Source organism: Lagopus leucura, unplaced genomic scaffold, assembly GCF_019238085.1.
Source record: "Lagopus leucura isolate 7727_CA_CO unplaced genomic scaffold, USGS_WTPT01 Super-Scaffold_100001, whole genome shotgun sequence".
Taxonomy (NCBI): domain Eukaryota; kingdom Metazoa; phylum Chordata; class Aves; order Galliformes; family Phasianidae; genus Lagopus; species Lagopus leucura.
In genome coordinates this window covers 23861617-23878719 of record NW_024962262.1, presented here as the reverse complement: position 1 = coordinate 23878719, position 17103 = coordinate 23861617, and the positions used below count along the sequence as shown (strand labels likewise).

Genomic DNA, 17103 nt, shown 5'->3' with positions numbered 1-17103 from the left:
TATATTCCTTCCATACTGTGTCCAGTGTTATGCACCTTTTCTCCCCTCTTGACCAGCTGAACTATGGTAATTCAGAGGGATTGATGGAACTAGGAAAAGGAAGCAGGGAGGTACTTAAGTCTTTTTCTTAAGCGCTAGAAAAGCCTACCATCTTTGTTTGTAATAGATGTAATGGGCATAAATGTAAATCAAGTTCAAACACTGGCTTGGCTCTTTTGTCTCTTCCACAGTAGGTGAAAATTTTTTATCATTAGAGATAACTATTGATAACAGTGATCCAGATACCTTCTGGAATAAAGAAAAGTAAATTATTTGTTTTTAGTAACTTAAAAAATGTGATTTCTTTCCATTTCAAAAGTGAAATAAAAGTAGAAAAAGTAATTAAAAATAATTACAAAACATTAGTGAAATTCCAATAAAACTTTTAAGAAATACGATAACGATATGATATGTCATTTTCATATTCCTTCTTAAATCCAGTTTCATAGTTTAGCTCCTTTGCATTAAGATTTGGCTTTATTCATAGTTGTAAGGCTTCATCAAGAAACACAGTAGCAATATTGAATGAGGTAAGGTACCACTTTATCACAAAGTAGGAGAATACTGGTAAACTAAATTCCAAAGAAAAAAAGATCATTTTTACGTAAGCTGCACAAATTGTGAGATGTAATTATACCCACAGTTTGTTATAGTATCTTCTCAGTGTAAGCCTTCTAGGGTTAGGACTGTGCATCTGGTCTAAGTATCACATATTATCACTACTACTGCTGCTACTACTAGTTATATGAGTCATACCTGTCACTTCTGTCATTGCCATCCTGAGAAAAGAGTACATTGGGTGCAGGAAGAGTTTTGGCAATCCAGAAGATTCAGGACACGTGAATTCTTGAGTAATGATTTCCTTCTTTCTGTTTTGGGACACAGAAATGCAGAAAATGGGAAAAAGGCACTGTGAACTTACAGTGGGATAATGAGATACTGAATGACAGTTGTAATAATTACATGTTTTGTGGCAAACACTGCATAGTATATGTGTTAAATAGCAATGGACTCAGTATGATTCATGATCATAGAATCACCAAGGTTGGAAAAGACCTAAAAGATCACCCAGTCCAACCGTTCACCTATTCCCAATAGCTCCTACTAAACCATGTCCCTCAACACAACATCCAGTCTTTCCTTGAACACCCCCAGGGTCGGTGATTCCACCACCTCCCTGGGCAGTCCATTCCAGTGCCTGACCACCCTTTCTGAAAAGTAATACTTCCTCATGTCCAGCCTGAATCTCCCCTGCCGTAGCTTGAAACCATTCCCCCTGGTCCTATCACTAATGACACGAGAGAAGAGGCCGACCCCCAGCTCACTACAACCTCCCTTCAGGAAGTTATAGAGAGCAATAAGGTCTCCCCTGAGCCTCCTCTTCTCCAGGCTGAACATTCCCAGCTCCTTCAGCCTCTCCTCATATGGCCTGTGTTCCAGACCCCTCACCAGCTTTGTTGCCCTCCTTTGAACACGTTCCAGGGCCTCGATATCTTTCTTGCAGTGAGGGGCCCAAAACTGGACACAGTACTCGAGGTGCGGCCTCATGAGTGCTGAATATAGGGGAACAATCTGGTTCCCCTATATCTGGAACAAACTTCCCAATCTGGAACAAACAAATGATCTGGTTTTGTTTGCTAGACTGAGTATACCGGCACCAGTGCTGCTTGGAGTGCATACTCTGTATACAAATAAAAGGAGGATATTTATTAGTGAATTTCATGCTGACATTTTGTTGCATCCTTTATGTATTTACATGTGTGGTTTGTGCCTGTGTGTGCATACAAATAATGGTAGACAGATGCAGATACAAATAATGGCAGACACACAGCACATGGCTTTGTGCATGTCTGTGTGCCTTTAAATAATATTAAATAATATTAAATAAATAATATTTAAATAATATTGAAGCTGTGAAGTTCACTACCTAAAAGTTATAAAAAGGGCATTTTTCTTTTTTTGTTTTTAATTCTCATTGGATTCTTCTGAAGTGTGAGAGCTTCCATGCTGTAAACTTACAGAAGATGCTTTATAAGAACTAAAAAATGAAGATTATACCATAATGAATAGAATAAAGCAGCACATCCAACATAGAAGAAAGACAGTTCCCAAACTTTTGAGTTAGCTCCTGCTTACCAAAGGAGGAGGAGGCAGTTTCTTTGTGAGCCTCAGAACTTGTGCAGGCTTCTGGCATCTGTGTGGTAGTTGTGTGGTGTGTGAAAGAGATGGCATGAATCAGGAAAGCCCTATTCCTGAAGCAGACTACTGGCAACCCTGCACATCACTAGGGCAAAGGCAAATTTTTCTGGAAGGGAAACACTGCCACGTGCTCCAGAGAGCATCTGAAACATGTTGCAGCTGGTGGGTTTTCATGCAGCCCAGTTTTGGTTATTTTCACAGGAAGCAGAACGATATATAATTGCTGTGAGACCTCACTGTTATATTTACTGGAGTCTGGAGAAGATATTAATCTGTTTATGAGTAGGGCTGATTGTGGATCATTTAGCCTTGCTTTCTAGCAAGTCATTCATTTTCTAGGAAAATGACTGAAAAATCAATGAGTGAAAGTCTGAATAATAATGTTTAAGAAAGTGCTCTGTGCCCCAATCTTGTAGAGACGATGTATTATAAGGCGTTTGTGCAGCATTTGCGTGGAAAATTGAATTATTCACATTTAGTTCAGCAAATTTTATTTTTAAATCACCAGAAAATGTGACTGCCTGAAAAATGTCAGCTTCTCTGGCCTTGTATCTCTTAAGAGCACAACACTGTCCTTAGAGAGGCTTGCTAGAGGCCTGTTTGTCCTTCAAGCCCAATGCATCCTTCATCTCTGTTTTTTATTTCCCTGTGTTGTAACACTCCAGAATGAGGTGGGGCAAAGTCTTCTCAAACCGATTGCATTTAACTTTCTGTTTACAGAAGACATTAGGAAGCATGTTTCTTACATCGCAGATTTTATCTATGTGTATACATTTTATGCTTACGTATATTTACTGGGGATTTTCCAACTTAAATGGATCTTTAGTAGTAGGACCAGCACCTGTGCTTAGGTTTCCTGAAAATATGCAGTGTTTTTCCCTTTCAGTTAAACCTTTTTTGGTCATTTGAAATAATTCTTTATTAAAATAAAGAAAAGAGGGAATACAAATTACCAAATGAATATGTGATATATTGTATTCCCTTGATTTTCTTTCATTCTGTTTGTTGAAAATATATAATGTTGTACAAAGTAATGAGTGGGGAAAAAAAATCTACAAATAAGCACGTACAGCTGTAATCAAAATGTTCACTAAATATTTTTTATCTTGTTGAATAAGATAAACAACTTTTTTATCTGCTTATTTTGGTTGACTTCTTATAGCATATTAGTAGTTATGTCATAAAAACTTTACGTCGAGTGAGTACCTGTACTCTTATCATACAGCATCATATAACCATCCTAATAAACTGTATATCATCTGTGAAATGAAATAAGTTAGGTATTTGTAGAAGGAGACAAATGGAAAATCTGTTTTTGGGTAAATGTCACACAGCCTATGACTGAGCTACTGAGCTTTCACTTGCACTGGACAGTTTCATTATTCATTCTGTTGAATTCTAAAAAAGCTTTTCCTGTGTTAATCTCTTTGGTGAAATAATGAAGGATTAGTATAAAGTATGAAATATATATTCCGTGGGATTCAGTGCCACTTTAAAAATTATTTCACTTGCTACTCTATATGAATTCAATTTTTTGTGATTCATGATTAAGTATAGGTACTCTGATATTCAGCTTGTAGAATTCCATCTTCTTACACAGAATTACTTTTTTGTAATTTGTCTGCAATTTTTATTTATCAGAAGATAAATGTTGTAAGTGCAGTAAAGTGGCAACAAGTCTGGCTTGCAGTGCAAACTGTGGTTAGCATTTCTCTCTCATGTCCAAGAAAAACCTGTGTAATAAAATTAAGACTGTAAATGAAGCACTCAACATGTTGGAGGCCAAAAACTTCTTTTTCTTTTGAGTTTGAATCTATTGCATGCAAGAAAGAAACTATATGTGATTTCTAAGGTTCTGTGTTTCTGTGAGAAAACGTATATCAAATAAGTGGTCTTTTTTTAATTTTTTTTTTCTTCATAATTTGTTTCTATACCTATTTGTAGTTGCAATAGCAGAACTGCAAATTCCACACATATAAACCCACTATGTTAGATAAAATTAGAAAAAATTTCAATTATCAGGCTGGCTTGCTCATGGTCTGTTTAAGAGCGTAAGCATAAGCATAAGCTTTGCAGAGAAAAAAAAAAAGAAAAAAAAAAAAAAGATGCTTATCCATAGTAGAACTAGAGCATTTCAGAGAATTCTTGGGAAACTTATAATTTCCCTATGTGATAGCAGTTTTTCTCCCAAACATTTTGTGATCTCAGAAGTGGTAATAATGCTATTTTTAAAATATCAGCAGTATGAGACAGACACTACTTGCACAATTTTATTTGTTTTTAATGATAAAGCAGTAACACAGAGATCTTATGCAAGTATTCTTATCAATTATTTTCTGTCCTTTATATATCTCACAAAACTGGTTTGCTAAGTAGGGAAGCAGGCAAGGGGGTATGGGATATAGTTGCTTTCAGGAGACTGAACTGAATTACACAACAATGAAATCACAAATTTATAGCAATCAAGTCTAAAGAAGAAGGAATTGATTTGAAGAGTAGTACGAGAGATTCCACATCATCACATGCTAAAATTACCTACTTTTAACATGCTATTATGCATATTTTCCAGTAGACATAAATAGCATAGATAGTGAAGAATAGTCCACTTCAGAAAAATGAGCCAACACAGCTGATACTGATGCTTTGTTTGGTAATTGTTGCTGAGATACAATTTGTTCCAGCAAACACAGAAGATAACAGCAGGCTTGTTTGAAAGATTAAGGGGACTGAAAGAAGATCAGTAATACCAAAAATAAACAAACAAATGAATAGATTTGAGCTGATAGTAGAAATTCAGACTCTTTTGTCTTTTTGCCACGTGATACTGCCTGTGTATGTAATAATATTACCTGAAACACTTCCTGCGCCAGGGCTAGGATTCACTTGCCTAAAGACAAGCACACAGTCCTCTCCAAGATGCCATAAAATTTTCTAATGAAAGAAAGAGAAGACTTGATGGCCTGGAACATTACCTAATTTTGACTTTAAAATTCACCTGTCATCATAACAAGTTTGACTCAGTTGCTCAGACATAGCTATGTTTCTACTATCTTAGATACCCAGGAGTATGCTGCTTTACTTCCGTCTCCAGATGACTTGCAGGTGCCATGTCACCAACCCTGTGAGAATGTCTAAAATCATTCTCGCTGTGTCACATGGTGTGTGGGGGGAGTTGAGTCTGGGAGGAGAGCCACTGCAGTCACTAGAGCCACGAGATTTGGATTTAGATTCAGCTGACCAAAGATACCTAGCTCCCGTGAAGTGAGCTCAACAGTTCTCTAGAGCCTGTTCTAATATCCGTGTTTGTTATAAAGGGAACTAGCTTAGCTTATTTGTAGGAACATTAATTTAGGCAAACTGAATGCTAAATGGAACAGAATGAGAAAGGAAAAGGAATTAAGAAATATGAGATGAGTTTCTAAAAATGAATCTTGTGTGCTTAAATCAGAGTTTGCTTACATGGCTCATAGTGTACAGCCTAGTTTTCTGCTTCATTTTCTTTTACTTGACTGCATTACTTTCCAGTCCAGAATTATTTTTGTTTATTATTACCATCCTTAGCTACCTAATTGTGCTACAAATTAATACAAATAATCCAGGCATCAGGCTCTTAGAGACCCAGTTTAGTGTACAAATAATGGTTTGTTGCATAACTGCTGATTATGGGAGAAAGAGGTTGATGTTATGGAAAATACATGCTGGAATATTAGTTTCTGGGAAAAACACAGAATTCTGTAATATTTTAAATTATGAAAATGTATTGTTGGTTTTGTTCCATCAGACTGTTCATGATGAGACATTCTGAGCTCAATTTTTAAATGTATACTAACGTTTGGAACTTTACTTTCGAGTTTTTAAATGCACTTCAGCACATGAAAGACATAGCTGGCAACTGAATTGCCTATTGAAGCATACATGTATGGAGTTTGAACACTTAACATTAAGCATCTACATTTCCAAATTGAGTCCCTTGTGCCGGAAAGCCTTGAAAATGCTACTCTGGTCAGCCTAGTGCGGCATCAATTGAAATGCAGCGTAAGTTTGAATACAATGTAGAGCTTCCAATTGCTGCTTCAGAAAATGTTGTGCTGAATCTGGAACACTTTGCATAATTTAATTAATTATGCCACTAAAAAATGATTTTCTCTCAATTTAAAGCAAACAGTGTTTATGAGAGTGAACTGCAGCACCCAGGGATATCAGGTGTCCAGACTTTTAATCCTATTACAAAGACTTGACAACTACTGATGAAAACTGGAAAAACGAATGTTTTCAGCAGGGCAACAAGTGAAGAGAAAGAAGGAAACAGATTTTTGATACTCTTTGATACCATTGTATGCATTAAGACTAAATAAAATTAAAAAAGTGACAGAATGTGCAGCTAGCACTTAGCACTTAGTTGAGCAGATGGTGAGTAGTGTCCATGAATTAAACTTAAACTTTTGCTTTGACATTAATGAAAATTACTGTTTCCTCTGAAAGGAAATTTGTTATGCTTAACTAATGTAAGAAATTCACAGCAAATGGCCAGGACTGCTTCTTTCTGTCTGTCTACTTACAAGTGCAACAGCATGTAGTTTGAAAGTGGTTCCTAGTATTATGGTTTGGATTCTGCCTATGACTCAGTATAAACAAATCTTCACAGACAATACTAAACTGCAAATACTAAGCGGTCTGTCATTGACTAGACACTAGCCTCAATGCTTTGCTAGCTTAAGCTTATATTCTCTAACCCAATTTATTATTGGCTTTGATATCATTCTGAAACAACAGACAATGTAGTTTGGAAGCAGAAAGGAGTAATTTTAAAAAGCTCTGATTTCTGAGCCACATAATTAGTGCCATAACTGGCAATCTTCAACTAACCATGCACCATTCAGTGACCACTCTAGGAAAGTTTGCAGAGGAATTGACACCATCTCCATAGTGAACGTCAGTGTATAATATGAAATTAACTGCACTGCAGATAAATAAGGAAAATATCACTGGGAGTTCACCAGCTCTGTGACAGTGAAATGCAGAAGTCTTCTGTGCCTATTAACAAATATTCATATATACACTAATGCATTGTATATATATAATATATATACAATGTATTCTCTATGTATATCCTTTATATATATGTCACATATGTATTTCAGCATCTTTGGATGGGAAAGTTAAGAAGAAAAATGTTTAACTGATTCGCAAAATGTTGTCCTGCAATAGCTTTAAGTGTAAATCCAAGAATTTTGCCCCAGGTGTGAAACATATTTTACAAACTGTGCATATTTTTCAATTTATTTTTAAGAACAGGAATAAATGTCCAGAGAAGAGTTTTCAGTGGATGATGATCGGAGAGTTTATAGCTAAAAAAGCAAAACATTTTGGCCTAGATTCATCTTACTTAAGCCATATAAGTTTAATCCATCTGTAAAAGCTTTCTCTGCATTTACTGGAGAGATGTAGGCAAGCCCAGAGGGCATTCATTCCATTTGTCGCTTATGGTCTTTCCCTCTCCATTTCGTGTGCATGTAGGCATTACCTGGTCACCAGGCAGTACTGATTGCATCATGATCACAGGGTAGTTCCACTTGGGTTAAACTAATCAACCAACACTCAGGGCTTACTCTGGCTTCACATTAGCTACAGCAAGACAGCAATGAGCACAAAATGGGAGCAGCATGGACAAACAGGATGTACTCTGACAACATATACGAGAAACAAAGTTGCTGAACTTTTTATTAACAGGTGCAAAAATTTAGATTGGACTTCTTTATGCCCAATGTTTGACATTATGTAGTCAGATTTTTGGTGGTTGTTTTGTAATGAAGCCCTAAGCATCATACAAATGCTATACTATTTTATGCACTCAAAGATGGGTTGAATTGCCCTTTGGAGCTACCTGTCTTCTCGTTAAATGCACATTGGCATCAGCACCTGCATTTTGTCTTAAATTAATGAACTCATTTTTTGTGTTTAACTGTTATTTCTACTGTCAGACTTTTCAATGAATGAACATTTGGAATAAATGAAATGTATATGTCACAGCAGCAATTCACAAAAAATTGAGAAATTAGAAGAATTTTTTTTTCCCTGCTGCTATTAAGCTCTTTTATTTATGTATGCATTTGATGGTTCTCAGAATATGAGAAAATACATTCACTTATCAAAGGTGATGAGATTCCAGTCAGATATTAACCAGACTGGCTGTGTACACTGAATAAAGGTGGTGACAGTTTCTTTAAAATGTTAAAAGTATCTAATGTAATTGATTCTTTTCATTGTTTCTTAAAATGGCTTTGTTTGAATTTGGGAGAGTTTAGACTTCATTTTCATTACCTACTTCTGAACAATTTACACTGGGATACAGACAGTATTGAGCTAATGAGTTAGGATTTATATTGAGCCTTAACTATCTTCATAGAGTAACAAGGGAAAGAAAATCACGGCAATAATGGAGTGTTTTTTCATTATAAACTGTGTTGTACAGCTTTTACAATCAGGTTTTTAATAGATGTAGAGAAATTAAATTGGAATTCTACCAACTTCTGTGCTTTTGTCATCCCATAAAAATGATATAAAAAAAGAAAGTCAAGACTAATGTGCTAATTCCTTTTCTACCAAAGTGAGGAGGAGGTGGTATTACTTTTGTTCTTTTCCAGGCCCTGTTTGTTGGGTAGTAAGATGTGTGCAGGGAAACACTCAGAAATATGCACTTTACTTTATTCCCTAATGCTAAATTTTGACTAAATTGGTTCTGACTCATCAAGACTTATCAGTTCTCGTGAAAGTAATAGGAAGTTTCAGTAAGGAGGATGACATTGCATACCATAGGAAAAGGAAGGAGATCATATATTCTTGATGTGCATTCATGCTGCTGAGAATGCATCCAAGTACAGATATTAATATATTCTAACATTGTTTTACTGATGGTATGCAATAAACATACAAACTCATACAGTGATTATATGGATTACTTTGGATGTGTAGATATGCTCAGTCTCTACGTTACACCTTAAAATGCACAATGAATATTGTGTTTTCAGAACAAATCTAAAAATTTTAAGTGAATTTTTATTGTCCTTTAATTGTATTCTTCCATTTAATCCTTTGGGTATTTGTATCAGGGAATCTGCTATAACAAAAAAGAATATTTGACAAATATATGAACTCATCTCAACCCTAATTTGTCCATTCCATTCCACTAGGAAAAGACTTCAGGAATCATTAAATAATTCCATATATTTTAATTAATCATATGAAACAAAAATTGAATATTCAACACAGAAATGTCAACCAGGCATGTAAGAACGTATGCCGGTGCCTTCAGTAAATAATTTTTTTAATTTCTACAGTGTTTGTTCATTCATGAATACAAGAAGAAATATTAACGTAGTTTGAATTTGAATTGACATAATAGGCAAAATTATTTGTTTCAGACATAATGAACACATATAAAACAAATTCCACAAGCAGTTTTTTTGCACTTTCTATCAATGGCAGAAGTATATGTAAAAATAATAATACATCAAACACAAACTTCATGTGAAGGAGCACAATTCTAATACAATTAGGCACAACTCTAATACATTTAGGTTTGTGCTCTGGCTGGACTTGAAAATTTATCCTTACATTTTCTTCAGTAGGTGGAAAAAACAAACAACAAAACCTCAAGAAAGTCCTTCCCCTATCCCACATATGCAAAAAATAAAATAAAAATTATTCCTTGCAAAAAAAGTTAAATTACTGGCCTACTTTCAGTATTCAAACGTGTAAAATTTGGGGTCCTCCTTCATCCAAATAATATATATTCGTTCCCCACAGGCAGCAGTGATGGTTCTTGGGATAAAGAAAAACTTCAGTCTCCCCCCACCCAAGGATCACAGGCCTCTATTAACCACCCCAACTTGCCTGGGCAACATAATGTTCCAGTTAGCCATCCTCTCAATCCTCTTCAACAGAACCACCTACTGCCAAATGGTACGGGTTGACATCTTTCAGCACTAATATCGGCAGCTTTCCAATTCTTGTCTTTATTTTGTGTTTACATAAATAGGCTATCAGAAATCAAAGATGTGGGGAGCGTTAGAATACTTCCTTCCAAGTAACAACCAGGAGAAGTGGAGATGAGAAAGAACAAATATGTATGCAGTACTTATTTGATAACCAATGTATAAGTGGCATAGTAATGCATTGCTAAGACGTCTGGCAGAATATGTTAGAAAACTTAATAAACTGCTGTTGTTTATCAATGATACCGTACAACATTACATTGATATGAACAAATTGAAAGGTATAGCCTCTCCTTGTGTCTAAAAACTCTCCGCTGTTGCTTGTGATTTACACATGTATAACCCAGAGAAGAACTGACACATTGCTGCATTTTCTTGAGATGTTAACCATCCATCTTGCCATCAGGAGAAAAAATTAAAAATGCAAAAATAGATAAACCTATTTCCTTCTTTTCTTTTTTTTTTTTCCCTCTAGGATTGGAGCTTCCGTTTATGATGATGCCCCACCCATTAATTCCTGTGAGCCTACCTCCAGCATCTGTCACAATGGCAATGAGCCAAATGAATCATCTTAGTACCATTGCCAACATGGCAGCAGCAGCACAAGTGCAGAGTCCTCCATCCAGAGTTGAGACATCTGTTATTAAGGTAATATTAAAAGAGAGGTAAAATTGTTGCACATTCACATCTGTTACAAAGATAAGCAGGTGTCAGAAATTTTAAGGTAAGTCATGAAGTCAGTACATACAAGAAAAACAGTTTTCTTAGCTCTGAGAAGAAGTAGGCTGCTGGTGTCCAGTTTTACCTTCTTGATTCTCCCCTCATAATCAATATTAAAACAGTGCTCAACTTGAGGCAGCTTTCATGCAAAATACATCGCTTTCTGATTTCTTGTGTTTAACAGTCTGTAATCTAATAGCATGTTCCTCTACATGTCAAGTTAAAAACTACTTCATTGTTAAATTGGAACAGATCAAGACAATCTGTCTGTGTTTTCAACTTGTAGTTCTAAGCATTTCTAAGATACTCCAAGCATCTGAGAAAGGCTGAAAGGCTTGATGCTTTGCCTCTAAATTGCCAAATACTGTAACAGAATGCAATAAAGTTGTGCAAAACAGACCCAATAATCTCCAGACCAGAACAGTAGTAGAGAAATCTCAGCCTGAAACTTCCTACCCATTTTAAGTTTTATTGCCTCCAAGAGCAGCAGCCTCCAGCCCAGATTAATTTGATTGTGGAGCTATTTAGCAGAGTTTTTTCTCATTCTGACTGAGAATGGTCTGTATTTATTATACAAGCATTTCTCCCTTACCACTGCATATTTATGATGTAATTCCACATTTTTTCAGAAATTTACATTTTATATCTTTATCCTTCTTTAGTTGTAATAAATGAGTTTTAAAAGGTACACAAACTTTTGTTTGTGAACAAAACTTGAACTTCCATATGTTAGAAGAAGACATGGCGGCAAGGTTATTTGATACTTTATGGCTATGAAATCTATCCTTTACTGCAATTCCTTTGACAAGAATTGAGTACATGTAAAATCTTTAGACCTTCAAATTAGGAATTACAAAAGTTTTGAAGTTTCAGATGATTCAAGCAGAGTGAAAAAAAAGTTAGCTGATTGAGATATTCCACATGCTTGTGCTCCTCTCCTCTTTCTGAGTAACTGAACAAGCTCAGATTCATAAATAATCATTCAATCAAAAGTGTTGTGATGAGCCTAGAAAAATACAGTCCTATGACCTAATTTAGGTATCTGCACTTTCAAATGTAAGATCTCCATTGGAGGCCTACCATGGCACCTCTGTCATATCTTTGATGATACAAAGTGTTCAGACATTGCTTTTAGAAGAATTGTTTGTTGAGGTGTTATGTCAACAGGATTAGATTCTGTCCCTAATGTCTGACTTACTCAGTGTGGATATATGTACGCTCTGCTGATAATTCACTGTTCGATTTTATAGTGGTTTCTGCACCTTTGTTCTTCTGTTTTCACTTGAATTGTCTTTAGTTAAGTAGAAGTTTGCTGATGATACAAAGCTGGGAGGAATGGTTGACACACCTGAAGGTTGTGCTACCATTCAGCGAAACCTGAACAGACTGGAGAGCTGGGCAGAGAGGAACCAGATGAGGTTTAGCAAAAGCAAGTGTAGAGTCTTGCAGCTAGAGAGGAATAACCACATGCAGCAGTACAAGTTGGGGGATGACCTGTTGGAGAGGAGCACTGCAGAGAGGACCTGGGGGTCCTGGTAGACAGCAGGTTGGCCATGAGCCAGCAGTGTGCCCAGGTGGTCAAGAAGGCCAATGGCATCCTGGGGTGCATTGAAAAGGCCTTGGCCAGCAGGTCACGGGAGGTTTATCGTCCCCCTCTACTCTGCCCTGGTGAGGCCTAACCTGGAGTACTGTGCCCAGTACAGCTCCCCAGTACAAAAAAGACAGGGACCTCTTGGAAAGAGTCCAGTTGTGTGCCACAAAGATCATAAAGGGCCTGGAGCATCTGTCTTATGAGGAAAGGCTGAGCAACCTAGGTCTGTTCAGCTTTGAGAAAAGAAGACTGAGAGAGGGTCTGATCAATTTCAATAAATATCTAATGTGTCGGATGCAAAGGGATGAGGCCAGACTCTTCAGTGGTATGTGGCAATAGGACAAGGGGAAGCAGCCACAGACTGAAGGAAGTTCCAAACAAATGTGCATAAGAACTTCACAGTAAGGGTGATGGAGCACTGGAACAGGCTGCCCAGCAAAGCTGTGGAATCTCCTTCTCTGGAAATATTCAAGACCCGTATGGACACCTACCTGTGCATCCTAGTCTAGGGAGCCTCCTTTGGTAGGAAGCTTGGACTCTAGAGGTCTCTTCCAGGCTTTACCATTCTGTGATTCTTTGTAGAGTTACATGATACTAAAGTTGTTCTTTGAAACATAAGTGGTGCTATGTTTCATTCTAAATTTATTTTCTTAACGGGAACAGTGACCACTGGTATTAGAGAGGTATCTAAAAAATGAAGTTTGGGATTGAGCGCATGCAGAAATACGGTTGAGAAGAATTACTAAGAAAACAAAAGTTTGTTTTTGCTATTTACTAATATTTCCATTTTTTTCATTATCTGCAAGTATTTTAGTTGCTATGTAAGAGTTCAGAGTTTGATTTTTCACTAGTATTTGTAACTTTCTGCTTAAAAATTTTATCAAGCATGTGCAGTTGTAGTACAATGTAGCTCCTGGGTTATATGAAAAAAATTTACTTTTTAGGAAGCAGGTTATGGGAACTGAGCCTGCTGTGTTCTCAGATCTGACCCCATTATGGCAATATTGCTGGAACCTGCAGGGACTTAGATGAGAAATACTCCTGGTTAATCAGATCTACAGCTGTTTAATAGGTTCAAAATTATTGGACTCTGAAAGAGAGACTATCACCATGTAATTATATGTATTATTTTAACCACAAATAGAACCATACCAAGTTTTTTTTTTTTTTTCCTTATCTCAGGGTTCCTTAAAATCTTCAAAGTTCATTCTTGTAGTTCATCTATTTAGAAAGATAGTTTCCAACTTTGGTGAAGATTTTGAAAGTAACTAGCAATTTTGATTTTGAAACATTTTAGCAGTGTTTTGTAACTGAAAAATCATTTTTTTCCCAAAAATGTTGCTATTGAAGAATGTATTTGTATTAGTAATTAGTAATTGACGGTATTTATCTCTTCTTTATCTACATGTGTAATTTTGAAAATTCAACCATCTTTTATTTGTGCTAATAAAATCTTCACCACAGAAACCAACCTTTTTGCAGCTCCTGGCATAACATCTTGTGCATTATTTAGCAAATCAAGTTTCATGTTCCCACCCAGTGTACACATAACCATAGATTAGAAAGTTGAGGATTTATAACAAAGTGTTCTTAAATGGCCAAATTAACTTTTGTTCTTTTTTTTTTTAAGTGTATGCTCATTCAGGAATGAAGTACGTATTTTTTTTGTTTGTTTGTTTGTACATCTAGTTTCACAATTTTTGGATATTTACATAAAACCTGATGAAGTCACTATCGAAGAATCACTGTATCTTCTTCAGTCACAACCTGTAACATATTTGTTGACAATACATTTATACCAAATGTAGATATGTAAATAAAAGAGTGAAAATCTGCCATCCAGAACTCACGTCTAAGTGTAAAATTTCCTGCATATAATCATTTTAGTAATTCTGTGAGTGCTTAAGATCTGATACACATTCTTATTCTTCAGCACCTTTGTGAAACACCATGTGTCCACATTTATGTCCTCTGCTTTTGCCTAGGAGAGATGAATATGATGATGTAGACAGAGACAACAGCCAAATGACTATGATTGTATTTTTTAATACTGAACAGGATTGAAAGAAAAACCTGAAAGCATGAGGTCACCATCTGGGAAGTTTTTTTCCATGAACATGCTTGTAACGCCGTTGGTAATTTACCTACCCCTCACTAGCAACAGTCAGAGGCAATGAGCTTTGTGCCTGTTAAATTATATGCACTGAGTGAGTAGATGAGAATGAAACTCTGATCAGCATACTTTCTGAACCTTGCTCTGGCAATGAATAATAACTTACACTGCAATTAAAATAAATATTGTAGAGAACAGTTGTAAGCGAGAAGGACAAAGCTGTTTTTTCTTTATTTTTGTAAGAATGGATAAATAGTGAGTTTGTTCTCTTTAATAGAAGTGTTTGTTATTAGAGGCATATCTTCATTTCTTCTGCTGCTCATTTTTTAGACTTTTTGGTTTTGTTTTCATTATCTTCTGGATCAATCCTTTAACCCTTATTTTACTTAAATATTTTTCTTCAGTGACAATTTTTCCACAAGCTGATTTTAAAAGACTGTGAGTTGCGATGTGAGAGTTCATAATTATAACCTGAAATGTCAGTGTATTGAGATCACTCTGAAAGTAATGCCTCCTATTTTTTCCATAGAAACTAAAACAGATTCAAAGAACATAATGACACTATTTGGTAGACCAAATTTTCAGCTATTTATATTTTCAACACAGTCATCACCATTAGCTGTGCTTTTCCACCAGTGATGAACAAGAACCTATACACTATGTATGTAAAATCTGCACCAACGGAAGTGACTCACTGTCATTGTTGTCACTGCTGAAATGCACCACCCACCACCTCACTGTGCTCACATCCAGTGTTTGGTCTCCATAAACATTCAACAAGGTTCAGTGAATGTCAGTTGGTGCCATCTTTTCCATGTGGAGGAGTTCAGTGATGCAGCTTTGCTCCATATGTCCTTCCATGTCGGACGCCATTTTGGCAGACTGTCCCTCTGCTACCATCTGTCACATGGCAACAAAATGTAATGGAACATTGGTGGGAAAGTTTAGCCTCTATTGTTGTAACACCAACATCTGCCTCTGACATTGTGGGCCAACGTCATTAAATAAGAGGGAACTATCTTTGGAACATCTGTTGTGCATTCAGAACTACAGTGTAAGATGTATATAAGTCTAAACTCTGAAAGTTAGGTTACCTAAGATAAATTTCTGCTCTGAAAAGTAATAATCCAAAGTAACTTTATCTAATTAAGTAAATGAGAATAAAAGTTAAGTCTTTGTATCTAGCTTATAAATCCGCTGGTTCACTGGATGGAAGAACTGACTGTTCGAACAATGCCATGATAGATGACTTGTAGGCCTTTCCTTCCAATTCACCGAGTTCAGATTTAGTGTTGTTATCTTTAAATTCATAAGGCTTCAAATACCTTTAATTAGTGGGTTATATTCATTTCTTCATAATAAGAAAGTGGAATGAAGCTAAGATTATATGCTATCCAACGTTTTATTCTGCTATGTTCAGAAGAAGAGACAAAGACAAAAGTAAAAGTGAAACCTTAGATAGCAACACTTTGGATTTGACAGTTAGCACTGATAAAATCTTCAAAATTGTATTTTGGAAGAGTATTGTGCCCTTTCAAACATGAGGTAAACACTAGATGTCTTTCTGGAATTGAATATTTAGATATATCAGTTGGATTAATAAGAGGAGGGCAACAAGAAGCAGGGACAGCAGATTTTGACAGCAGTGAATAGCAGTAAGTGTGACAGCTGTGACCTGGGGATGCTTGAGACATGAGGTGGCTTTCGTAACTTGCCCATGGTTTCAAAGATTCCGCTTGTTAGCAGTTTCATTGCATCAGTTTTTTCAGTCAGCAGAAAGATATACGAAAATATAAAGGTCATGCTTCATATTAATAGCAACTTGAGATAATTCTTCTTTGTAATAGCTAAAACAGAGCAGCCAGAATCGAAAGTTGCACTTCAGCTTTCTAACTTCTGGAAGACAGTAAGAACGAAGTGAGAAATGAAAAAGTAACTGCAGATGAAAATGTGACCAGCAACACAGCAGCTCTCCACTGCATACTAAATACATGAAAATAATGTATATCACAGCACTGCTTTTACATTTGTTTATGAGGTTGTATCTACTTTTCATCCTTAACTAGACATTGACGAATTATTTAACCAAGATAGCACCTGACAGATTTGTTTTAAAATAATCTCTTCAGGCTATGAAGATAATCAAAGGGCTGATGCACCTCTCCTGTGCAGACAGGTTGAGGGAGTTGGTCTCATTCTGCCTGGAGAAGAGACAACATGAAGGAGACCTCTTTGTGGCCTTCCAGTACTTGAGGGGAGCTTACAAGCAGGGGGAAGGCCGACTCTTCATGTGATTGTGATAGTAATAGGCAAGGGGGAATGGCTTTAAACTAAAAGAGGGGAAAGAGGGGAAGATCTAGGTTAGACATTAGGAAAAAAATTTTTACTCAGAGGGCAGTGAGGCACTGGCACAGTCTGTCCAGAGAATCCGTGGATACCCCATTCCT

The 17103-nt window shown here is 36.3% G+C and overlaps 1 protein-coding gene across 5 annotated transcripts in view; it reads left to right on the top strand.

Annotated features, from left to right (window-relative positions):
* The window catches only part of DACH1 (dachshund family transcription factor 1), a 356177-nt gene that overhangs the window by 229318 nt on the left and 109756 nt on the right, over positions 1–17103 (top strand). For 4 of the 5 annotated variants that reach the window (XM_042867808.1, XM_042867810.1, XM_042867806.1 and 1 more), the window contains exon 4: positions 10708–10880. In XM_042867808.1, coding sequence (XP_042723742.1) covers positions 10708–10880 — 173 coding nt within the window. Of the gene's footprint in view, positions 1–10044; positions 10201–10707; positions 10881–17103 lie in introns of all 5 variants that reach the window. The other variant, XM_042867811.1, reaches the window with a different exon arrangement.